The sequence below is a fragment of the Epargyreus clarus genome, unplaced genomic scaffold, assembly GCF_041222505.1.
Source record: "Epargyreus clarus isolate Ecla_fem2 unplaced genomic scaffold, WU_Ecla_fem_2.2 ptg000029l, whole genome shotgun sequence".
NCBI lineage: Eukaryota > Metazoa > Arthropoda > Insecta > Lepidoptera > Hesperiidae > Epargyreus > Epargyreus clarus.
This window is the reverse complement of record NW_027332235.1, coordinates 12,469,600-12,496,101: the sequence shown is the minus strand read 5'-3', so window position 1 is coordinate 12,496,101 and position 26,502 is coordinate 12,469,600. Positions and strand designations below refer to the sequence as shown.

The window sequence follows — 26,502 nt, the reverse complement described above, 5'->3', positions numbered from 1 at the left end:
AAGAACATATTGTGATAGGAACTAAATATGCCATAATGATAAAATAAAATATTACGATTTTTTTCCAGATAACGATGACTATTTATTGAATTCGATTGCGCATGGCGACGCGTCGCCACACCGTACACACTACTGCATATAGACTGTATATATATACCATCGTATAGCGTGGCGACGTCACGCGGCGGCGCCACGGCATGCGTCGCCACGCCAGAAATCGGTTTTACGTGCGGCTATAGATGTATCACATCAAAAGCTTACGTACTGTGACTGTCAGTAAGAATTTTTGATCCCCAGCTAAAAAAAGGTTCACAACGCCAGCTTCCATTTCATTTTACCTACACGGAATTTACTTGTAGATACACGAGCATAGTGCATAAAAATTTCCGCGAATTTGGCACCTCTGTGAAAGATATTTTCATGTGACTCTTTTAGATAAAGTTATTTGAACATACGAGTAAAACAGCGGAAGGATTACAGGAAACTCACAATTAATTATACATTCTGTAAATAGGAATTTCTGCAAACATTTCTTGGAATAAACAGGAAAATCAAGAAAGATATATGTATGGATTTTATTCTTCTTGGAATATTAAAATCGTAAGTAGTAAGTTTTATAGTCAAACCGCCAAGATTCATATTTTTGTGAATTTTCTGAATACTAATTAATTGATACTTTCTTTTCTACTTTTTCTTGGTCTCCGAACTGTTTATGTGAGTAATACAACTGTTTATAAATTCTACATCCCGTTGTTACCTGCATTTCGGTCATATCTTCTGTCTTTTTCTCTTTTTCATGGTTCATGAACTTGTCCATGTGAATATTACAGCTGTTTAGGGGTTAACTCTACATCCCGCCATTACCTGCATTTGGGTCATATCTTCTGTCTCTTTTACTCTGCCTTTTTGTAATTTCTCATCACTCTTTGTAGGCTCTGTAGTCTTGGTGTTCTTGGGAATATTAATGTGATCATGTGAAATTTAACGCGGTAAAAGTAAGGAATAACTCCTTGGTATTTTATGCAGTCCTTGTGAGCATGGGAATATAATAACCCTTTCTTGATTGTGGATTTGTTGATATTGTAAAATCTCGATCCACTCTTATTACGTTCGCTCTTTGAATATGATTGATGTTTGTGCATTATGGTCCTGAAAAAGACACATAAAGATTTTGAACATGCGACGATGCGAAGCAAGTCTGTTTATATTGTCCTGCTTTTAAAGCCCAGAGGACATTTTCCTCGAAGTAAGTAATAAAACTCGCCCATTTATGGTTTCGTAAATTACGGTATATTACAGAATTTTCCAAAAATACTCCACTTTTGTATGTAGTGTTTGGCGGGCCGTTATTGCTTCACTTTAATAACGGTTTGATATATTAGAAAATATCGTTTACAATTGCAATTGCAACGATTAACACCTACATCTGCTGGGTGTTTCATGTCTTTGAGCGTCAACGAATATAAAAAGATCGTTCTTGGTTGTGCAGATTTTAAATACCATTTTCTAAATATGAAGATCATAATGCATGTTTTATCTGAATTAGAACGTGACCCTGACTGTGTAATAATGTTGAATATGCGCTGGGCCATACAGTACTCGCTAAAAGATCTTCACTCTGTCTGCAACCTTGGTATTCTTGGGAATATTAAAACTTTCGTGTGAATCCACTATAAGTCTACATACTTCGTATACTCTGCGTGACTTTGGTACCCCAGTAAATTCAGGAAAAAGGTTCAGGGAAAATATCTTCATATTTTACATTATTTTTGTCGTGCACATTTAACTCAAATTATGTCTATGGGGTAGTTGTCTCTTTCGCTACCTGCTCTTTTTTGTTGTGTATCCCTTCCCTTGTTCCTATGTTGCCTTAGTATTCTTGGGAATATTTAAATTACTCATCGAATTATGAACATTTTGTGGGTGTAGATCTATCGAAACATGGTTCCTGTAGGACTATGCTATCCTGGTACATATGAGAATGATTATAAACCTTGGCTACAAAAATATTAACATGAAAGTTTGAAGTATTTATTTTGTACACCATGTTGTGATTATATACGGTTTTTTGTAATTTCATTCATTGCAGACACGGACACCATGTAATAAACCCTTAGCAAATGTATCTCCTTGAATACCATGTTGCCTTAGTAAGCAAGGAAGATTTTTACCCTTTTGCGTAGCAACCAACTTCTGAGTAAGCAGAGGACACATATTTTATAGATAAATGTTACTTACGAGAATATTAATCTGTGAAATTACATCAAGACGCGTTTATATTGTGCATTTTGAGTGAGGTAATGAATGTGAGACTCTCGACATCTGTCCCGTTGGGTGATCCAGTAAAGATTTCGGTTTAACATTTTCTATCTCTTTCACTGACACTTTTTATTATTTTATGGATTCTGTAAAATCATGTTACCTTGGTGTGTGTGAGAAACAAAATTAACCCTTTTAAGGAGGTTTCCTATTGTCATCTATAACATCTAGTGCAATATATGAGTGCAGTGCACTGTAAGTAGGTCATAAAAAATGTACGCAAAAAGGCGCATACAGTTAATTATTACACAGATTAATTTGAATGAGAAATAAGAAAAGTCATTTTTTCAATCATGTTCTCTTAGGAATTCCAATCAAGCTTTCAATAATGTAATTATAGAAAAGACAAGAAATTCCATGTGTGCATATATTATTTAATTATATTTCTTGATACTCTCAACGGAACTTGTTGCGTTGTAATCTATTCAAAAATCCCATCTTATCCCAACATTTTTTGTCAATATTTCTTGTCTCTTTCTCTACCTGCTCTTTATTTTGTAAAATCGTAAAACTACCGTCTATGCTTTGAAGCCCTGGTACTCCTGGGAATATTGATACACTCATGCGAATTTAGGTTGAGCATTATTATACTCTTACAATATTGAGCTACATACATTATGTGGTGTTTTTACCGCGCATTTACTAGCTTGACCTGTATGGTATGTATGTAACGGAATCTTTGAACTCGATTTTTACCCACTTGGAACGGTCCGAATAATTTAAAAATTTTAACAATTATCAAGAACCGATGACAATACACGATTTTAATAATTTTATTCAATCCTCCTTATCAGGATCGTCAGAAATCAGGATTAACTATTAGTAGATTAACTGTTACTACAGGTTATTTTGCGATTATAGCGTGGTTTTTAGTTTTTAATCTATAATTTTATTCCTTAAGTTAAAAGGCGGACAAGGCGCTCGACACAACATTTACATTTGCATACATTACAGAGAATTAGGGCGCCTGCGCTCTCTCCTAATGATAAAATTACCATGTGCAGTGGCGTAGATTTGTTGTTTTCTAAATTAAATAATCTAAGCGTTTGTTTTGTCGAGTCTCATTAAATTGTTTTGTAATTTAATAACATAATTTAACCATTTATATCGTCCTCAATTCTATACCCTCGGAGTACTAGAGTGCTTTCCTCAAAATGAGGGAGGCAATAATCCATTATACTGGTCAAGTGCAAATTGGTGGACTTTTTACACCAGAACATTCTTTAAACTTCGGATGTAAAATGTCTTACGATGTTTTCCTTGCCTTGGAAAATCTGACTATCCTAGAATTTGGCATTAAAATGAATGTATTTAATTAATCATAAAATACGACATGATATCCACATTCAAAAAGACTGGAATATTAATAAAGGTTGAAAACAATGATATCTTTGTTTTGCAAGAAATCCGGAGCGATCATTAAATGGAACTAAACTTGAGCCGGTCGTTGCATTAAAATTGCTGTTTTAATTGCAATCTTGCATAATGAGAGGGAGATTGTGAAGTGGGATTTTGCATTCAATTCTACTGAAATGTTGATAGTTCTGTTTGTGAAATCTGTATCGTTTTTAACTACTGTTTTTTTAATATGATTTTAGAATGTCAATACCTAACTATCTTCATCAACATTACTATTAAATTGATACATAAAATTAATAATTTATAAATATTTTAATTCTGTGAAGCTTCTGCAGAACTTTGTGATATATTTCTAATAAGAAAAGTTTATGCTGTTTCTATTTCCAACACACCTTTTTAATGAAAATTATAAAACAAATAATAAATTTTGGTTGTTTACGTATTACTTATAGTTTTGTCAGATGTAATAGTAATAAGTCGATGCTTAAGTACTTAACTGTTCAATATACGATTATTACATAAAGTGATTGTACAAAAATACGAGTTACTAACATACGAGTTTCACATCCGTATTTATCATACAAGTTGATGATAAACTTTGTTTCAGGCGGAGATATGGTCGGTGTTCATCGCAATCCTGCGCAAGAGTGTACGCAACTTGCAAGCGTGCACAGACGTCGGTCTGATCCACCACGTGCTGCAGAGGCTGCCCCGGGCCGAGACCGTCGTAGCCGGTGAGTCGACACCTTCAGCTTTATGATCGCTTGGTACTTGAGCCCCATAAAACTACGCCACGCAATGTTGTTAAGTCTGAGCGCCTCACGTTTAAAATAAACGTGAGGCGCTCAGATAAACATAACAATGGGATTGTTATAGTCAGCGTCAAACTACTAGTCCACTCTGAATTTGTTGCGAGCAGGTGTAGTCATACAATTTGTTAGGGCGACGCTATTCAGAGCGGACTAGCACTTTTACGTGGACTATACTTCAAGAGTTGTGAAAAATAGTGGTCGCATTATAAATAATCGTATAATTTAGTATTTTGATTAAATCGTTATGCTTCTTTTGTACTCTACGCTATCTTTATCTTAAAAGTCACAAAGTTACTGGGAGGTTTATCCGACTGTGGAGGATAATGCTTTTCATACCTTAGTTTGTATGTATGTAAGTTTCATGCTCTGCAGCCCAAAGGGTTTGACGGATTGAAACATTTGAGGTGTCGTTCAAATTGTTTAAATTGTAGAACTAATACATAATATTTGCTTTTTTTTAAGAATTATCTTGTTTATTCATTATATGGCGTGGTCATCCCGTAATTATATTGTAAACTAATGGCGCCCGCATTTTAAAGAAATAATATGACATACATTAAACGGAAAATTTGTACCTGCATTGGAATGACAGTGGTGCCATCTATCGAAAATTGGTCTTACCAACTCCCAAACCCTCGTGGGCTCTTGAACAACAACTTTGTTAAAGATCATCACTTCATCAAATACATACTCGTAGTTTCCGATTCTATAACTACTTACGAATTAAAAATTAATTAAAAAAACCTTTTCCCACGGACTATATTGTGAATCTAAATAGAATATATAAATATAGATTATATAAAGATTAGAATGACTACTTGGTTGGTAATTTCATAGACCGAATAAGTACTATCGTATAATTATAATTAATTCTCTCCACAAACTCACAACCATATTTGAATTAACGTTCGCGTCGAAAACAATGGAGTTCTTGTTATTCAGATTCGCTTTGATTTATGCTAGCGAAATCCATTCGAGCCTGAATTATAGCTTGAGACTATATAGGTATTTTCTATGTAGTTTGAGCTAATTATACAACCGACGAATGAACATCGAATCGTAGTGAGGTGACTGTCACTTGAAACTCTGAACAAGAGCTTTATAAACATTTCTTAGTCTACATTAAATGATTTTATCTTATATAATATAGGTGCCTTTTGAAAGATTTAATTTTCAAAACGGCAACTTTGATATGCGCTTATTTCCATTTGGTGTATGTTTACTTCAGTTTCGTAAATAATATGTATCTATCGTTTGCGGCTTTAATTTAAAGGTTAGTGCTAATCTAAGCCGACGCCACATAAATATATTCGACCGATGATATCGCGGATTATCTCTCATTATTGAAATGGAATAAAATGCTCAGTTGACATATGTAATGTATCTGAATCATTACATTACGAGAAAATGTTTCTGGTAACGATGACCTGAAAATGTAATTCAGTGCTATTCAATGAAACCGTCAGTGGTTTTCATAGATATGAACCGTAATCATTGCACCATGTATATATCCTGTTCCGTGAAAAGCACGCCCGGTAATATCCGGGGGACGGCGGCTGCGGCGCCGGCGCTCGCATAATCATCCCCTGGCGGGCCGCAACGCCGAGAACGCTGTTTTTATTTATACACCTCATTTGATATCCGGTCCACATGGGTGTAATATTGTGTATTTTCATTCAATTTGATTATGCGGTGGTGCCGTATTGCGGTAAATTCTACTTTGTTGTGGTGTAAGCGAGCTGGCTTATTCGTAAATTGGTTAAATGCAATACGTAAAATACTTAAAATACAGATAATTTGCAAATAATGAGAATTACTTTAGATATTTTTTAAAAGTATCGATTTTGTTAATGTTTTACTTATCATAGATTAATTATATTATATTAATAGAAAACACGTAAGTTAGAAACATGCAGGTAAAATAATTTTAAACGCCCGTTTAAAATTTTCATGGTATCTAATGTTTATTGCAAAATTTGCTAATTGTATTTGTACCTGGCAGGTTATTTGTTTTACTACTGGTAATACCATACTAATAAGGGACTATTATTAAAAACACAAGCCAAAGTCATAAAGATCACATGAATGAGTAGCAAAGGTACATAAGTACAAACGCAACGTATCCGTTTGAAGTTCGCGAATGCATAAAAGTCGTGTAGCTGGCACGTGCCAGCTGCCTATACAAGCCACCCCCGGCGCACCTATTGTATTCCTATGGTTGCCTGGTACCTCTCACCGTTGATTTCTCAGCCTTTTTATTTTCCACGTTACCTTTCGCAGTAGGAAACCGGGTCAATGTGCCCCCAGGTGAAAATGAGCATGTTTGTAATGGGATACCTGAACAGCGCAGTGTTCGCGCACCTTTCACGTCTATGCGCTCAACCGGTAAATGCTAAAAGCGAAATAAAGATTCGTCGTACATTTGACCTATATTTTATTTAATACGCAAATGTATTGTGACCTGATTTCAGTTGTATTTGGGTTTTAGTTTATCTGAAAATTTCCGGTTGTTCTAGTGAGATTAAATAATTTACGACGACAAATATGAAGTCACTTGTTTCGTAGAAACGTTACCGGGAAAGCTAAAGGAGTACAATATTTTTGAAGTGCATTACAATTGTTTCAAGAACACATTCCTATTACGTTTTCAACAGTGCCTCTGGAATACTACTGATACATCATTCATTAGTATTTTAAGGTCCACTGCTGGACATAGACTTCATTACTGATGTAAATGCCTCATATCTACGTCATTTCAATTATTCATTTTAATTATTTTACCCTACTTATGTTAAATTCAGACGTTGTTATTCCGTATAACCTTTTTTCGTTTTTTATTAAAACATCTGTCGACATGTCTGGAATTTACTTGAACCAAAATTCCAAACAAAGGGTTGAACACGTTTCTCACGATTACTAGGGCAGAAGGAAAAGCTAAGAGATGTATGTTGCTGTATCCAGATGGCACATTTTTGTGTTTGGTTTCAAAAGTTGAACATAATTTTAGTGTTACAAAAAATTCCCATTACTTTGTAAGAGAGTTCTATTAATAAAATCAATTTTGTTACGCAATTAGGATCACATAGTGACTAGGAGACCATAAACTACAAGATGTTAAATCGAGTGAAAGAAACTGATTTCTTTGTTATACCTTTATACTGTTTTTATGTGCGTCAAAATGTTGTGGTATTATTGCCATTTAATGAGATAAGGGATGAAAGAAAAGGGTTAAGTTTCCCGTAAGTGGAACCAGGGTGGAAGAAGTTTTAAGGATCTTGGTAACTTTTGCCATAAAATGAGTTATACTTGACTGTAATTCTTTTCAGAATAAAATATTTTTTATTAAAAAAGTAAAAGTCCCAAATTAGATGATCAAAGGGTTATAAAATAGTCACACGGATACTAGGGCCTCATAGGACCCTAAGATCCCTTCGTGTCATTCGCCGTCTTTCAGTCTCAAGAATTTGTTAAAAAAACTCAGGTAACAAAAGATGTGGCGCTCGGGTGTCGGTTTAAGAACATTGTACGCACATATGGTGCGGCTAAGCAAAGTTTTGTTGTAGTAGTATTGTAGAGTAAGGAACATTATTAATGTCATTTTACCAAATAGATTACAGACCAAGCAAATATGTATGTTTTAAGTAAATTCTGTCTACAATAATTTGTTTAAAAAATTAACACTGATAAGTCATTACAAAAATTGGAGGCGCCGGGTATCGATCCCGGTACCTCTCGCATGCTAAGCGAGCGCTCTACCATCTGAGCTACGCCCCCGATAGTATCAGCGGTCAATTTTATTATTATTAGACAAATAACATAGTTACTTACAAGGTTATTATTAAACTCCGATCACTTTCATAAAAATAAACATGATTTCTTTTAGGCTTGTCAAACTGTTTTATTGCACTGTGTATCGATATGTAATTGTTTGTAAAAATGTTATATAGTATCAATCACATATTATACAATATGAAGAGAATCTGCATAAGACTAATTAACATTTGTAGTACTATCTTGGTTGGTAATCCGTTGGTTATTGATATACTCAAAATTAGCGGGATTATGAAACAATGTAGCAGTAGCTCATGGATGCTTTAGTACTTGAGCCTCTTAGAATGTCTGGAATGCCGCCAGATCTTGTTTTAGACCAATATTCGCAACTGCATTCACGATAATTTGCTACTGGGACTTAATTATTGAATATTAGTGTTTATAGTATAGTATTTTATGTTATTCTATTATTTACATTGTAGTTTGCACCTATAATTGAGGTAGCACTTGTACCTGTGTCTTATTTCCTTCTGTGTACCTTTACCGATTGTTGGTGTATACTTTGTTGGTGTAACATAATAATAATAAATAAATAAATAGTTAACCACTTTGGGAGTAGTTTATAATACCTACGTATAGCAAATAAAGAGAGAATAAATAATATTAAAAATACATATATATAAAAAAATATTTGTGCGTATTCTTAAAAAAAACCTTTTCATTCGATACCAATATCGTGGGGGTGCATAAAAAATAATTCTTCTGTCATCTTGACGTGTTTGTCACATTAGATTTCGAATGACGTCATTAAGCTTATTATGCATTGTCATCTAAACCGTACGTGTATGCAAAATTTCATCTTAATCAGATTGGCTCATATTCTACTTATAAAATTTAACTCTCACAAACAAACTAATAAGACATTAAGAAAAATCTTGTAAAAAATAATCAAAAAGATTCCAATTGGAGGCGCCGGGTATCGATCCCGGTACCTCTCGCATGCTAAGCGAGCGCTCTACCATCTGAGCTACGCCCCCTGTTACTAAGAATTATAAAATTAAAGTACCAATTGTAATAAAAGCCTACGTCATAATCATGTTTGTTGTGCAATCACGTTCACCTTATCTGTGATATCGGATAAATCTCATTTTATCGACATTATTTATTACATCATGACGTGGTGTTCATTGCGTTGAATATAATTGATGCATATTTGGGAATAGTTTTGTAAAAAATGTATTTTTATAAGAATAAAGTAGCGAACAAATAAGTACAATATACTTATCGAGTGGTAAGTGGGCACTGCTACCCATGGACATCTTTTTTTTTTATAATATAAGGGTATCAGACGAGCATGCAGTCCACCTGATGGTAAGTGGCTACTGCCGCCCATGGACATCTGTAATGAACCCCAGATAGGATTAGATATTCCTACCTGAGGTTGGCCACAGATGCGCCGCTACCCCTGAGGACTAAGGTGGAACGCCTCGGAAAAGTCTGTCTCCCTTACCACACCCTTCAAACCGGTGTAACATCTGTAACCAGCTCACAGATGCATTGCAACTTCTTAAATCTGAGATTGTCACCTCATATTGTAAGTCAGCCGGCATCCATACCATTTTACTGAAACTCGAGAAATGCTTCATGTTAGATATAGATGTGGTGATGGAACCTTCATGGTGAAACTGAAAATTTGCTACTGAGTGCTACTGAAAATTTTATTGTATTATATAGTAATATTTGATTTCTTCTTATAACAGGGGGCGTAGCTCAGATGGTAGAGCGCTCGCTTAGCATGCGAGAGGTACCGGGATCGATACCCGGCGCCTCCAATTGGATTCTTTTTGGAAAACACTTTAATTGGAAATTATTTACCTTTGTCGACAAATTGAGAAATCGTGATTTTTCACAAAATTTTATAGTCTATGAATAAATTCGTAATGGAAGTTGAAAACATTTGAGTTTGAGGAATGAAATGAAAACTTTACCCTAATGTGGTAGATTAAAATTTTATGTATTCTTTTTTATAATATTTTTTTTTTATATTTTTTTATAATATGAAAGAGCAAATGAACATGTTGTCCATCTCATGATAAGTAGCTACTGCCGCCCACGGATATGAACCCCAAATAAGATTTGAGTCCTATTTGAGAGTGGTCACAGGTACGTTGCTACCCCTGAGGAATACGTTGGGATGCCTTGAGATAAGTATGTATTCCTTACTATTGCTTCAAAAGGGAACACAATATTGCTTAACATTGCTACTATTAAGTAGAAATAGGTTTGACACGTTTTACTTAAATAATGTGTATACGAGTATAACGCCAAATTCTGCCCATAGCATTATTATCAGAACTGACCTATGCCTACTAGGTCACCCAAAGTTGAGAACTAAGCGTAATAATGTTCGTTATGCTTACACGTGATTAATTTGTCTGACTTGACTCTACCGTTGCTCATATCTTCGTGGAGTCGGCATTTTCTTGCAAAACCGCTGACTATTAACTTTTCATGTAGTAAGTTCACATCGATTAACAATTTCTTACGCCTTCATCTGATCACCGTATCATTACGCTCATCCAGTATTAGACAATACGAATCTAATATATTTCTTCCAATACTTTTTTGTAGGCTAATTATTTACTAGGTCATCGAATGAATGTTATATTCATAATATAAGACAGAAGAATATAATTTCTTCAATGTAAATTAAATATAATTCGGAATAAAATTATTTTATAATAATTGGGAACTATTCTTAGTATTTAATGATCACATTTGGACTATTTGTTAATTTTATTGTTATTGTTGTATTGTTGGTATTTTAATGATACATTAACATAAATTTACTACCTTACTAGAAAGAGATGACGATTGTTTTGTTCTCAAAATCTTGATACTGTGTTAATTATGGTAAGGCCAATTCGCAGGCCTACTAATGCCAATTTGAAAGTGAAAGGCTTATGCGTTGACTCCGTTCTCAGTACTTACATATTCAATGTCGCTTGTTCTGGTTTCGTGCAATGCCTCGGGCATAATAAACAGCTTTTGTGGAATTATATCGATAAATTTATCTTGTACCTCAACAGGGGGCGTAGCTCAGATGGTAGAGCGCTCGCTTAGCATGCGAGAGGTACCGGGATCGATACCCGGCGCCTCCAATTGGACTTTTTGTATTTTTGATTATTTTTTATTGAAGTGACTTTCTGATACCACATCAAAATATATGTCTTGTGCCTCAACAGGGGGCGTAGCTCAGATGGTAGAGCGCTCGCTTAGCATGCGAGAGGTACCGGGATCGATACCCGGCGCCTCCAATTGGATTTTTTGGATATTAATTTTTTAAATTTAAACTGCTGATTTTCTTGAATGAAAATATTTTTTTATCGTTTCACTGATTAAACCCATTAAACATGATATTTGGTTTGATGATAATATCCTTAATTTGTATAAAGGGTATCTTGAATTTAAAATGAAATATCACATTTGTTTATTAGATCTATTACATTGAATTACACTGTGTTACTAAAAATCTTTTTTTAACAATATGCTTACAGCCCAACATCATTTACCGTCAATCTCCGTTTTACTACTAGATGCTGGTCTTCTCTCAGAATGAAAAGGGTTTCGGTCGCATTCCACCACACCTAAGCTCGGATAACGGAAACACTACACATTTCAAATATCTAATAATCAAAGCATACGCAATATGCGTCAAATACGCCAATACATCAAATGGTAACCTGAAGCCTACTGCTTTAGGTTACTATTTTAATGAAGCAGTATTTTTAGGGCCATTAATTGGAAAACAATATGCAAGCTCACGCGCGCAGTTTAATCAACACATAAGTTCATTTGCTCGCATTGTACGCCGCGACGTGTTTGTGTGGAGGGCTTCATTCATTATAATGTGAGGCGGGCTGGTGTTGATTCTAATTACAAAATTCGTTCTATTTACAAACATATTCTATTTACATTTTTAATGAGTTGTGTAGTAACTATTCCTGGCTTTGTTATGATCTCTTACACTCGTTATTAATAATAATCAATTTTTCAAACGAATTTTTAATATGTCTAGTATGGAAAAATAGTCAGAGTCCATGTGTAGGGAAAATATTGAGTAGATTAAGTTTGCATAGCGGGCGATTTAGATTGAACTATTAGTAGTTTAATACCCGGTCAAGCAGACATTCAAGGAATAATTAAGATTATATGGGTCCGGATAGTAATGTAATTGTCTATTTGTACGACCGTGCCACTTATAACTGAAGAAATGTACGAGTATGTACAAACTGTTTTTATCCGGCCTACTCCATTTCATTTCCACTCCGTTTCATTTAAATTTAAAGTAAACCATTCGCTCAATAACGTATTAAAAGCAATTATTTTGGAACAATGCGAAATGCATACATACGTAGTACTTATACATACACGGGTTCACGTAAGACCCGCTCAGTCAACAAATTAATAAGTTCATTTGCCGCTATTGTTCGTGTGAAGAACCTCGAGTGTACCCTGGGCGACGCAGGTTTGTGTTCGCTATTTGTATGGTAATACCACGTATTGAAACAAGTACTCTCGCTTGGAATATTATTTTTGGTCGTCGTTTCGTACACGGTTTTCTTTATTTCCTTGAAACGTTACCTACTTTTGGAATACTTAGGTAATATTCATCTCCTTCAGTCAAATGCGAGTTTTTCCCGATAAATAAAGACAATAACAGAGATTAAATGATATTTATGTTTTATGTTTTTGAATTATTAAATACATTATTTTGAATCTAGAAAAGAAGGCAGTTACTTAACTTTTAAAGTTACTTCAGCCTGTCGACGCAAAAAATATCACACCAGTCACAACATGTAATTAATTTATTATCATTACTGAACCGTCATTTATACGCAACATATAATATATTTAAGATATATTTATACGTTCTACAAGTTTGTCCATTAAGAACGCTGATTTGATTGACTGGTTAATACAAATATAATTAAAAGTACAAAACACCCGCTGAGTGGTCCTCCATGCACATTCACGTGTATTTTGGCGGCTTGTGTGCCTAATGACGTATGGAAATGATGTATCGTTTGTTTCACTAAAATCAATATGCTGACCTGGATTTTAGTTATCACCGTTTGAATTTACATATAAAAAGATAGAATGACTGCACTGCTCTGTATTCAATATGTATGTTACTTATTTTTTGGGAAACGTATACAAGGTGTTCTTGATTTATCTCGATTATTTTGGTCTGAAAATAAAAAGTATTTTAAGTAACTCATTTTTGTTTGAACCATCAATTATAGTAATCGTAATTAATTATTAAGTATTTTTTTCATATTATAGTTAGCAAGCATGCAGTCCACCTGTCCATGGTATGTGGCTACTGCCGTCCATGGACGTCTGTAATCAACCCCAGATAGCATTAGATATTCCTGCTATGCTAGCTTAAGCTGGAACGCCTTGGAAAAGTACGTCTTCCTTACCGCCCCAATTTGATTGCTCAATTTGAATGAAAAGTGTTGATAATTTTGAGGCCACATTACACATCTTTATTTATTTGCTACGAATATGTATATTTTTCATGATTAATAGCAGAATCAAATTGGATCACGCCTTTTCAGCGAAACCAAGTATAATTTGAGTACATGAACAATTCCAGAATACAAAGTAAAACTCTGCATAAATAAGCCGGTCCCACAGTCCCAGAGCTCACGTATTATAGTCATCCCGGCGGCTGTGAATTTAATACAATGGCATAATCACGTAGAGTGATTTCCGGGGTTCGAATTAAACTCGCGTCCGTCGCGGCTCGAGCCCGGACTTTTTCGGGATAAAGCGGGATTAGTCACCTCGGTGACTCCGGGATTACTCCGGGAACAATATGCTCGCCATTAACCGTTGGTCGCTCGTAGGGACGCTAGTTGGTAAAATTTGTCGATATAAATATCGATATATATTCAAGGTCTTGCGCATCGATATACTAATAATTTCGTAAATTTCATGTGTTATTATCGATATAACCATAACTCAAGTAGGAGGTCAATTTTTTTCGTTTAATTCACGACATTGATGATTATTATTATTAATTTGACCCTTTTAGACGGTCCCTTTATATTAGCTGCTATACCGATATTTGTAAAGTGCCGATATTGACATTTTACGTTTTTAAATAGGATAATATCGTATCGGCGATGGTTCTATATCGATATGTTATGGTCTATATTATCGATATTTCGATAAACCGTCGCATCCCTAGTCGTGCCGGACCTGACTCTGTGTTGCTCGCTTTTTATTTAACGGGAGCCAACGTGAGCGGCTCCACTTGTTTGAATTTATTTAAGCCAGCCACCCTTTGACCTTTTGCTCGTATACTTTATTTTTTATAGTACCTATCAACTACCTAGCCATGGTTTTCTTTTTCGGATATAGTAGATGCGATAAAATATATGCGATGGAATTATACCATTTAAAATGTGATATGTGCACAATACACAGTATAATTTTATGATTGTAGTTTAGTTTGTTTTAATAGGCGCTCTTAAAATTTATATTCATACATTAATAAAAAAAAATTAAAATTGCCCGTTAATAATTATCAATGTTTTTCTAATTCAGTTCAAAGTTAACCAGGCAGTACATAGTTACTAACGGACCTGAGTAGGTTTTTATAAAATGCTATGAAAGAAATGCCCTTGTTAATAGAGAATACTACATAATTATAATTATTATAATCCTAAATAACAATAACGCAAGGTATTACCTCTAATCATATCAAAGCATTGTTTCGACGTAACACAATAAACCTGTACTGAAATGTGGTTCTCATTCGTATTAACCGGAAAATGTAGTGTATTAATAGTCTGCGCGCCGGATTATTGCCGGGTTAATTAAGTTTGACGCACTCTGCCGCTGTTTAGTCGCAAATGGACGCCGGAAAATGCCCGCTGTCCGACCGCAACTATGTACCTATTCAAATGAACAGCTACGTATCATGAGATCCTGGTCGAACTTCATTAGAAGGTGGTAGACATCATTGTGGTTAGACCCCGACGGCACCACCGTCACACCTATTTTAGCCTCATAGCATCAGTGTTAAACACTGCTGTGATCTAGTTTAAAGGGTGTAGTAATGTTTACATACTTTTCCGAGGCGTTCCAGCCTAGTCCACAGGAGTAGCGGCGCATCTGTGGCCGACCTCAGGTAGGAATATCTAATCCTATCTGGGGTTGATTACAAATGTCCATGGGTGGCAGTAGCCACTTACTATGAGGTGGACTGCATGCTCGTCTGCTACTCCTATATTATAAAAAAAAATAACATCGTCATTGGTTCCATATTTATGAAAAACATAGGATAATAAAGAAAAACATAACCATTCCTTGGCAGTCGGGTAATAAGAAGCTTGTACCTATTTGAAAGAAAAGACACTGCGGCCAATGAAATTATATAAATCTGATGCTAGCATCGGTTTCTATAGATAACCATAGATGCGACTATCCACATAGTTTGAACAAGAACACATAAGCAACAACATAAATTTCAATATTCAACGACACTACGTCATATACCAAAAAAAGATTAAACGTGTGACCTTATTGGGCAGAGAATACAGCTTCTCCCTAGAGATATATTATTTGTTCCCTAAATATACCAACATCAAAGTGTCTACCGTTCCTATTTCTGGGAATAACGAGTAATATAATAATTAAATAGAATACGTTTTTTAACAAAATAAGAAATTACCTTTTTCCATGAATCACTTGAACATTACGCTTGGAAATTATTAATTTCTATTTATATTGTACCAATAGTATTTCTTGTGATTGTTGTTCGCCTACTTCGGCTAATGAACTCACTGATATTATATAATTTATATTGTAAAATATTATCCGTGACTCTTCTTGCTATACAACGTGTAACTTCATTGGAAATGCCTTTAATAAGAGGTATTTCTTTACTCTAAAAAAACTAAAAACTTACTTTTTTGCTACATTACAAGCTAATCTGGCAAGGATGAGCAGACGAGCGTGCATCCACTTGATGGTAAAAGGCTACTGCCGCCTATGGATCTCTGTAATCAACCCCAGATAGGTTTAAATTCATGAGTTCGGCTAAAGATGCGCCGCTACCTCTGAGGACTAAGCTGGAACACCTCGAAAAAGTATGTCTCCCTTGCCACACCCTTCAAACCAGAACACAGCAAAGCTTAACACTTCGTCTTAGGGTTTTGTTAAATACCTATTAAAAATTACACACGATAGACTGATAAAATTCTATAGCAATTTAAGCCGATTTGTTGTGGTCACATTGGAAATCAGAGAACGAAAACAGTTTCAGCATTCTCCTACTAGTGACAGGCATTCGATTGGTTGGAATTCCGTTCGCGGCGTTACATTCCGCTGTAAACGCGAAACGCTGAACGCTCTCGCCGTACATTCCATTGCAGTGCGATTCGGATTACAATCGAACTGAATAGTATTGGTTTAACTTATATCATGATATTTTTCTGCAAAGGAAAATTTGCATTGTGTAACACATAAGATTAATGTAGTAAAAAGTGAAAATATTATACGTCCGTTGTGTCGATACGGATTTGTCGTGTGTTTCATTGTATTTTTGTAACGAAAATTGCTTTAATTTAATTAGTATAAAATGCGAACTCTCCCTGATTACTTTTTGGATAAAGATTCTTTTGTATCTCTGTTCATACAAATTATTTATTTAAATGTTTTATACTTGCCGCATATTATCTATCCCCCAGCGTATAATCTATCCCCCTATCATTCCTATCTCAACGTTGCGGTAGAAGCCGACGATCAAGTTATGCAAATGTTCGGATGCGGTTACTTTCCCTAAAGCCTATTAATATTTAGTACCTAATTGAGATTGCTTTGGCATACACATGTAGTTCCAAAACTGAGAGATAGACTGGAATAGCGGTGGAGAGATTATTTAATCTTTATCTAGAGATACAAATATGATCGAAGCTCTGCATTGACTTAGAAGTCTAGTGAAATTAAGATGGTAAAGCTTCTGTCGTATACGTGATTCGAGTGCGTAGGCATCATTTCCAGTTATTTGCCATTCCGTTTTCTTCTGGTGTATGAATGATGTAATAAGACAAAAATAATTGTAAGAAGCGTTCTTCCAAATCAATCTTCAGGTGTCCACATGAAGAAACTCAGGCTGGTAACCGTGTGATCAATAATACATAAACATTACTTTAAACTTTATGTTTGTTTTTTACTGATAACATTTTTCACATCGGAAAATATTACATGCTATGTTATTTATTTGTTACAGATCTGCTAATAGAAATGCTTGGCGTGTTGGCCAGCTACAGCGTCACAGTCAAGGAACTAAAACAGCTCTTCAGTGCTATGAAAGCTGTCAACGGCAAATGGGTAAGCTTTATTTTCTTCAATTCGACGCGAAGCTTCTGTAACACTAAGCCTTTAGGCTCATTTTTATACAGAAATCTTAGATAACTTGTAGGTAGCATTAATTAGCCCTATTAGCTCTCTAAATCTTGAAGATAAGGTCCCTTTATAATAACTTCAGCCGTTTTCATGACTAGCTTATGACATTCTCTTAATTATAAGTTTTTATATATTATTGTTTCTTGCTACAAACAAACGTAGGAGATAACTAATGCTTTTGAAATTAAAGATAGACATTTTTTATAGATTTCTTAGGAATCATTTGTACAGGCTTCATCGTGAGAGTATCATAGTTGCTAAGGATACCGCCCTCGCAAACACTTATTGTTCAAATTACCTTTCATTTTGTGATATACGAGCGAGACATTTGTTTTCACATTTATATTGGTTTATTTGTTATGCTTATTTACCTTGTTACGTAAAAAATGAATTCGTGGAATTTTCTTTATTACGTTTTTTGTATCGATTCGACTCATTTGTATAAAAATAATGATTTGCTAAACTTTAATATGAAAACATGATTTATAATAATAAAATGTATAGTGTAGTGTAGTATAAGTGTATAACCAAAAAATATTTATGAATCTGCGTTTTTCTGAATTTTTTAAGATCCATTCGTAAGCCATCTTTTGTACAAAATAATAAAAAGAAAAGTATAAAAAAGTCTTCTAACACGGAGAGCAAATTTAGACGGGCTACCAGGCAAACATAAACACAAAGTAACTGGGCCGTTTCCGTCGGCTAATTACCGTCCGTTGTACGGAGCGACGTAACAATGCAAATTTGAGAAGCACTCGTGACGTGGGTAATTGAACGTTTAGTTGCAGCCGTTCGTACTCGGCCGCTTATTCCGCAAGCCTCACTTGCTCATGCGGCCCTGGTAGGATTAGCCTGCCATTGCGGAGGCGGTTTCGGAATTTGTGCTCGCACTCATCTCGGTGCATTAACTAAACGCTACGCTAATTAGAAATAGCGTGCTTGTTTAGTTTGTGAGCAGGTTACATTTAAAAATATTTTCATGCAGCAGCAGCAGAAATGTACCTTAGTACTGAATAAAATATATACTTTCAGTGACTACTGACTATCGCGTTCATCCATTTTCCAAGGATTATATTTTTATTTTAGTGCGTTCGATTTCTTTGCAAACATTGTCTTGTTCACATGGCATCTATCTCTAGGGTAATAAACCTTTAATGCCCTCAATTCTTTCTCGTATCAGTCCTTAAACATTTAAAAACCTTTTTGGTTTTTATCCTTATTCGATATTTTCCTAGCTGAAATAAGTCATGACACCAACACTAGTCGATTAATTGTTTTTTATAATGCCCCAAACAACTATAGCAATATAGCTTTTTAACTCCATAGCAAGACGCCTTTCATGCTGTAGAAATAAATATTCGGAAATCTTTCTCGCGATGATATTAAATACTGTCAATTAATCAGCAGATCCTTTCAGAAATCGCCCACACTCCACGGAATTGGTCATTAGTAGCAAACTACCAAGCCACTATTACGAGAAACGCCTTCAGCTAATTGGCGTGGTATGATTAATATACACGCACCTATTCATTATTTATCACGATGAAGCAACGCTATTCTGACCAATAAATTTCGAACTATTCCTGTCTATTTTCCCGTTATTTTTGCCTCCATTTTTCCAATCTACCAACTTATACGACGCTGTAATAGGAGGTTCTCTTAAGAGACCAATTTCCTATCATTATTTTCGTTTATCGATTCTCCCACTAGTAGTATAATGACCGGTTAATATAAGGGTTCTCTAAGGGGACCTTCGCCGAGGTTGTCTGCACGACGGGTCGCAATAAAACGAGCCCGTCCCAAATGGATGCGAGCCGTTAAAATCAATTGAACCGAATTGATTCGATGACGACTCGGAACGAACTTACTCCACTATTATACACCTGATTCTGTTGGAATGGGTTGCGTATTTAATTTGGTGATATAGTCAATTGCTTTACTTGTCCAAATAAATGCGCATTAAGTGTATTGATATCTGGACTTTTTTATGTCCCACTTGACCAAGGTTGTTCACTAATCTAATGCGGATTAAGACTGAGTTTTTAATAAGATTAAATAGCATAACTTTATAAGATGGTAGAACCATCTGTGGTTCGACTCCGGTGGCACGACCGCCACACCTATTTCTGCCTAACAACAGCAGTGTAAAGGGCACGTACTTTTTATAGGCATTCCAGCTTAGTCTTTAATGGTAGCGGCGCATCGGTGGCCGACCTCAGATAGGAATCTTATCTTATTGGGGGTTGATTACAGATGTCCGTGGGCGGCAGAAGTCACTTACCATCAGATGGACTACATGCTCGTCTGCTATAATAAAATAATCCATCTATCTTTTGTTTACTAAATAATGTCTCTTTCCTATAAAATAACTCTATTGTTTGTTGCAGCCCCGGCACTCGGCGAAGCTTCTGAACGTGCTGCGCCAGATGCCGCACAGAAACGGCCCGGACGTCTTCTTCAGTTTCCCGGGCAGGAAGGGTTCCGTAAGTAAACCATATCCAAAATTATTAAATACATATGTTTTCCGACGATATTATTGGGTACCTCTCGTAACAAAGCGCGTGGATCCACGAAATTTAAACTGCTCACTGTTGAAACACTAGCAAATATGGGGCAATCATGTTACATACTGGTGCTAAACGGACGATACATAGTCTCTTAATTGATACATTTTTTCTCAACTGAAAGTAGCAAAAAAGTTTACAGTGTAACGCAACATTTTTACTGTTTTCAATATTCTTTCAAATATAATTTGAAATAAGTAATTGATACTTCTTCTTCTTACTTTCTTCTTCTTTTCTTCTTCTTCTTCTTCTTCTTTTTTTCTCACGTTTACAACACTTGGCACGATATATACTGCACAGCCTTCCGAGAAACGTTCGCATATGGTCCGGGCTGAAAATCAGTTGCCGAGATCCAATCTCGGTTTTTTTCTGAGCTCCGGAACCTTTTTCACAGACTGCAACACTCGATTATGTATTTTGTTTGTTTTTATTTTTTAATTTACTTTATTATTTTCAGTTTTTTTTATATTTTGTATAATTTTATTTCTTAAGAAAATTTTGTCAATAAGTTCATAATTAAGTTTGTTTTTCCATATGTGTATTTTTGGATTGCATTGTTTATTGTGTGTTATAATTTGTTGTTGTTGCTTAAGTTCTTGAAATAAATAATCTATCTATCTATATACTTCTTCTATACTTTACTACTTTAATATATCTTTCTCACATGCGATAATAAAAATTTACACAAATACTCTGATTTATAAATACATATATCATATCACATGAAGCCGTACACCGAATAATCCACTCTTGCCACCATTCACAGAAATTTTAAATAAAATTAATTCTGGTATCAATAGCTATGTAATTGGAGAGTTGACAATTACAATTAGCGATCGCACTGTTTGCTAATTGGCACGCGTTGTATACGCTGTCATTTGAACGAATACACTATTAGGCTGTTCTTTAGTAGTACGACACGACACGATACTGCACCCGACATCACAGACATAATATTTAAATACACGCTGCAAGAGTATATACTTTGCGTATCGAAAGAGAGAACAAAGATCTTATAGATATATTTATTTATAGATAATAAATGATATAGTTCCGTACCTTGTTTTTTTAACAGAAAATTTGATTAATTTGTGATTGGTACTAGAGGTACCAATGTAGATCACAAATCGTTCAATCTTTTTCGCTCGGACAGAGTGACATTAAATCATACTAATGACGTCAAAGTAGATAGATAAACTGACACATGGTTTTATAAAGATGGTGATGGTGGTACATGCGCTATCTATTTAATTGTGTTAATGGATAACACTGACATTACTGTCAGATCCTCTTTCAGTGACCCTCGGTGTCGGTGCCGTGTCGTGTCGTTCCAGTGAAGAATAATGCAATCGCGTTCATTCGTTACCGATACGCACTCAACGTACTTAATACACAACTGAAAAGATACTTATGTATTTCAATTTATTTAAAATGCACGATGTAATACTCGTTTTTCTTGTTAACCTAAATAATATTGAAATGCGCGATGTAACCCTACTGTTTTCATATTAATAAAGATAGTAGAACATTTCGTTCGACTGCGAAAGCAAAACGCGGTACTTGGGGATACTTTTACATTTTCTGTTTACTTAATTGACCTGATTTTAAAAGCGAGGTAACGTTTTTGCTATGTTTATCATAAATGAACAAAATAAAATAATGTTAATGGACTATTTATGATGGTAGCTAGTTGTAAGCGCATAATTAGAACTATGATAGATCAGTGTCAAGTCTTTCCTAATAAGCATTAGGTTACTCAGGTACTTTCTGTTAGCTACTATAGAATTTTCGTCATATTCAGAAGTGATTATATTAAGGTGTGTATCAAGATTTAAAAATATTATTATGGTAAATAATAATAAAAAGATTTGGAGGTGCCGGGTATCGATCCCGGTACCTCTCGCATGCTAAGCGAGCGCTCTACCATCTGAGCTACGCCCCCTGTTGAGGTACAAGATATATATTTGGATGTCGTTTCAGAAAGTCGCTTAAATATAAAATACATAATCAAAAATACAAAAAGATTCCAATTGGAGGCGCCGGGTATCGATCCCGGTACCTCTCGCATGCTAAGCGAGCGCTCTACCATCTGAGCTACGCCCCCTGTTGAAGTAGTTGTCGAATTTATTTGTACTTATCTACCAAGGCGTCGTATTACGTTGAAGTGACTATTCACATGTACCACAGCCACGAGACGGCAGCGACAAAATGTCAGCAAGCAACGGTTACGTATGCAGGGCTGCAACTTCTTGTAGTTGCGGAGCTACCACCTACACAAAATGTGTCTTTGCAATAGAGTGATCGTCTCTCATGCGCGGTGTCGGCTGTAATTGCGATATGGTTGTGATGCAGTCAGACACTGTCCACACGATTGACTTGAACGGTAAATTATAATTGGTATGAATAAAACTTTGTAATTTCATGCAAAGAACTCTCCCTCGCAGTACAAGCACCACAACGTATGTGTGAATAGACACTGAGGCGAGTGTGCGACTACGTGACAAGATCGCAAACCAGATCGCGTGTATCGAGCGGCGCATACAAGCAAAGTCACATTCACTCATTGCAACACATTGCTAGAAATTGCTCTCATTATTACATTGCACGTAATTGCGCTATAAAACGAAACAATAGCGTAGATGAGACTATAACTAGATAAGCGTCTTATTCTACAATGCTAGGAGTGCTATGGTCATTTCTATAATTGTAGTATAACTATGTGAATAAGGCCTAAGATTGTTGTTGTTTGGATTTTGCAGTCTTCACTGTTGGGCTCTTCAGGAATTGTTTGTCTTTAAGCCTCTGCTTACTTTGCTTTTGTAGTTACAAAACACTATGATGTTATAAATAAAGATGTTATCGTGTTGAACGTTAGTAGTCAGTACTATAGTATATAGTGACTGACTAGGGTTTGGTCTTTAAATTAATCAAAATTACTACCGTAAACCCGCGATTAGGTCTCGTTCAAAAAGAAAATTTTATAAGAAAAAAGTTCTTTATTCTGGAGGCGCCGGGTATCGATCCCGGTACCTCTCGCATGCTAAGCGAGCGCTCTACCATCTGAGCTACGCCCCCTGTTGAGGTACAAGACATATATTTTCATGTCATTTGCGATAGTAGTTTTAATAAAAAATAATTAAAAATACAAAAAGTCCAATTGGAGGCGCCGGGTATCGATCCCGGTACCTCTCGCATGCTAAGCGAGCGCTCTACCATCTGAGCTACGCCCCCCGTTACAATACTGGTCGAATTGTTGCATTAAATTGCTCTAAAGGCTCTTAATACGTACGAAACTGTTGCGTAAGCCTCAATGTTGTCGCATAACATTGCTATCCATAGTATGTATTGAATTATATATACTTTCACGCAACTGTTACGCAGTGATAGCCTTGCGGTTGAAACCCGGCCTTAATATCGGGGGCCCGAGGTTCGAATCCCAGGCTTGCTCTGACTTTTAGCATTTGGCAAAATTGACGACCAACATGCATATTAGAAGTTAACTATGACTTTCTATAACGTTGAAGGAAAACATCGTAAGGAAACTTACAAGTACGTGAAGTCCAATAATTTACACTAGGCCAGCGTGGTTTCCTATAGCCTAAATCCCTCTCACTCTGAGAGGAAATCCCTGCCCAGCATTGAAATAGGATTGACGACGACTATACATACTCACAAGTATGATGTCGTTATACTTACTCACGATCGGAACTTTGTCTTAGTTCCATACGATACCCTTGTCATATTTGCTGACGTACTGTTATGGTGTCGGTTAACACTTGATATAGTAATATAACTAAATAGGGGAACAGGATAGGGGGTAACTAATCCTGAAAGTTGACGTAGGTACGTGTTACTCTTTTTAGCAGCGAAATCATACGAGTAGCATATGTGATGGATATAATGCAAAAATATATGCTGGTTCAGGAGAGCTAAAGACTTTCGAATCTATGTCCACTCATATAGACAAAAACGCGAAATGCGATATCCTATTTTATAATATGTCATGAAAGAAAAATATTTAAAAATAAAGATTGGAGGCGCCGGGTATCGATCCCGGTACCTCTCGCATGCTAAGCGAGCGCTCTACCACCTGAGCTACGCCCCCTCTTGACTTGAAATACAAAATAATTGGTTATATTGCACGGTAATCGTATGAATAGAGAGAATTTACATCAACATATAATATATTCTGATTGCAAAGCAAATGGACATATAACTCATGTAAGATGCCTAGCATCTTAGACCCGAATGTAATATGTGGTACGAAGCCAAAATATGACGTCCTGCTTTATGTCCTGCTTGACTTATACTCGTATTTTATGAGAAGATCCGCATCAAGTTGTGCAACAATACTTAGTTAGTGATCGTAAGAATTTTGTTGCAGTGTTAATTTGCTATTATAGTTTCGTTGGCATTTCCAAACTAAATAGTTATTGCTTATTGAGCATTTTTGAGAATCGGCACGGTCAGTGACGGTCCCCCTGCTACACGTAGTTGCAGAATCGGCAGTCGTCGAAAAGTTTTATTTCTTCCTTAACTTAAATATCGACATTATAGGTCAGTAAAATTGTTTGTTAGCAATATGAGGTGTGGGTAACCTCGTGGAATTTATTTCTATAGGGTTTTATACGGTTGAACATTATTACTTTTATTAAAGAAAATGAAAAGTTACATTTACAAAGAGCGAGGTCCTGCTCGCTGCTCGGTCAGTGTTCCTTGTACTATATTTTATTTGTATGAAATGTAAGAAAATGCTTGAACAATATTAATAATTCTTAAGTAGGAAATGTCATAGAATCCACAAATACAAGTACACAAACATTTTAATTCAGACAGGTATATTTTAAATCGTCGTGATCAAACCCTCATCCCATTGCGTATTACTAATGACTATTATTATAGTATGAAGTAGCCACTATGCCTCGCACGTCGTCTAACATATAAATTATATTATAAACCAAGTATATGTGCACTTGTTCATATAACTAATGCGGATTTTAAATAAAAATATTCCAAATAAAATGTACGTAAGAGTTAACTTTTCGCCAAGTTGTCCCGAACAAGCGCCGTTCAGGAAGACTTTGCGGAGGGAACGGGAATTTTCCTCGGGAGAAGTTGGAAAGAATCGAAGTGACGAAATTGAATAAGTCCCGCGGGAACACCTGCTGGAGTTTCGGAGACGTCTCTCGGAGCAAATGAAGAGTAACGATCGCCTATTAACATCTGCGTTATGAATAACAGTTGTTTTATAAACTCCTAGTACTTCTTGCGAGTTTGTTTTGAAAGGGATTTACTTTGGGTGGAATGCTTCACTGTGCTTCCCACCGCCACACATTGATTAGTAAAGATTACTCACTCCTAACAAGAAAATATACCCAGTTTTGAGAATTGAAATTGTTGCGTAAAAAAGCTTTCCCACGTTTCCGTGCTAAAATGTCCCTAAAATTTTTGAAATAATCATTTATTTACTATGTAAATTACGCAGTATTAGTTATTTGTTCGTAAATTTTCTCTAAAAATGTTTTTATTTGTCAAGAATTCAAAAAATAACTTACTAATAAGCCGTTTGTGGCTTCATTCAATTTCAAGGCGGCGAAGTATCTTTACTATTCTATGCCGCCACACCTATTCCTGACTTACGAAAGTGGTAAACCTTATAAAGGGATAGTTAGTTTTTTCAGTTTAGTACTCAGAAGCATTTGGGATCGAGCTCAGGTAGAATTGATACTCTTTATAAAGTAAGTCGTACAGACGGCAGGGCGGCGCTGTCTGCAGCGCCTTATGAATAAAATAATCAAATATTCTTAATCAAAGTAAAGTAAGTATAATAAAGACTGAGAAAACGCTTTATTCTATTAAACTTACTACAACTTTACTGACGAAGAGAAAACTTATAATGTGAGTTATTTATAATAAATTTAAAGATAATTTATAGTTTATCATATGGCACTAAACAACAATAATACAACAATTATTATGAATCAGTAAAATGAGTGGAGTGCGGAAAATCGTTAAGACACAAGAAGTTCCTAAGCAAGAAAAGTTAGAAAAGAATCGATGTGACGAAACTGAATAAGTCCCTCGGGAACACCTGCGGGGCTCCCGGAGACAATAACTTACGCCAAATGAAGAGTAACGATCGACTATTAGCAACTGTTTTATTTATAAATGCCGTTCATATTTCAAGGCTTCGT

At 35.6% G+C, this 26,502-nt stretch overlaps 1 protein-coding gene and 10 non-coding genes across 11 annotated transcripts in view; 4 read left to right on the top strand and 7 right to left on the bottom strand.

Moving 5' to 3' along the window:
• Positions 1-26,502, top strand: part of rg (A kinase anchor protein rugose) — a 584,238-nt gene that overhangs the window by 317,188 nt on the left and 240,548 nt on the right. The window contains exons 3-5 of the mRNA XM_073089384.1: positions 4,286-4,412; positions 17,569-17,669; positions 20,132-20,227. Coding sequence (XP_072945485.1) covers positions 4,286-4,412; positions 17,569-17,669; positions 20,132-20,227 — 324 coding nt within the window. The remainder of the gene's footprint in view (positions 1-4,285; positions 4,413-17,568; positions 17,670-20,131; positions 20,228-26,502) is intronic.
• TRNAA-AGC (transfer RNA alanine (anticodon AGC)) lies at positions 8,192-8,264 on the bottom strand. Its single transcript has one exon. It is a non-coding gene; the product is annotated as a tRNA-Ala (tRNA).
• TRNAA-AGC (transfer RNA alanine (anticodon AGC)) lies at positions 9,226-9,298 on the bottom strand. Its single transcript has one exon. It is a non-coding gene; the product is annotated as a tRNA-Ala (tRNA).
• TRNAA-AGC (transfer RNA alanine (anticodon AGC)) lies at positions 10,021-10,093 on the top strand. Its single transcript has one exon. It is a non-coding gene; the product is annotated as a tRNA-Ala (tRNA).
• Positions 11,350-11,422, top strand: TRNAA-AGC (transfer RNA alanine (anticodon AGC)). Its single transcript has one exon. It is a non-coding gene; the product is annotated as a tRNA-Ala (tRNA).
• Positions 11,506-11,578, top strand: TRNAA-AGC (transfer RNA alanine (anticodon AGC)). The gene has a single exon. It is a non-coding gene; the product is annotated as a tRNA-Ala (tRNA).
• Positions 22,178-22,250, bottom strand: TRNAA-AGC (transfer RNA alanine (anticodon AGC)). The gene has a single exon. It is a non-coding gene; the product is annotated as a tRNA-Ala (tRNA).
• Positions 22,340-22,412, bottom strand: TRNAA-AGC (transfer RNA alanine (anticodon AGC)). Its single transcript has one exon. It is a non-coding gene; the product is annotated as a tRNA-Ala (tRNA).
• On the bottom strand, positions 23,311-23,383 carry TRNAA-AGC (transfer RNA alanine (anticodon AGC)). The gene has a single exon. It is a non-coding gene; the product is annotated as a tRNA-Ala (tRNA).
• Positions 23,467-23,539, bottom strand: TRNAA-AGC (transfer RNA alanine (anticodon AGC)). The gene has a single exon. It is a non-coding gene; the product is annotated as a tRNA-Ala (tRNA).
• TRNAA-AGC (transfer RNA alanine (anticodon AGC)) lies at positions 24,341-24,413 on the bottom strand. The gene has a single exon. It is a non-coding gene; the product is annotated as a tRNA-Ala (tRNA).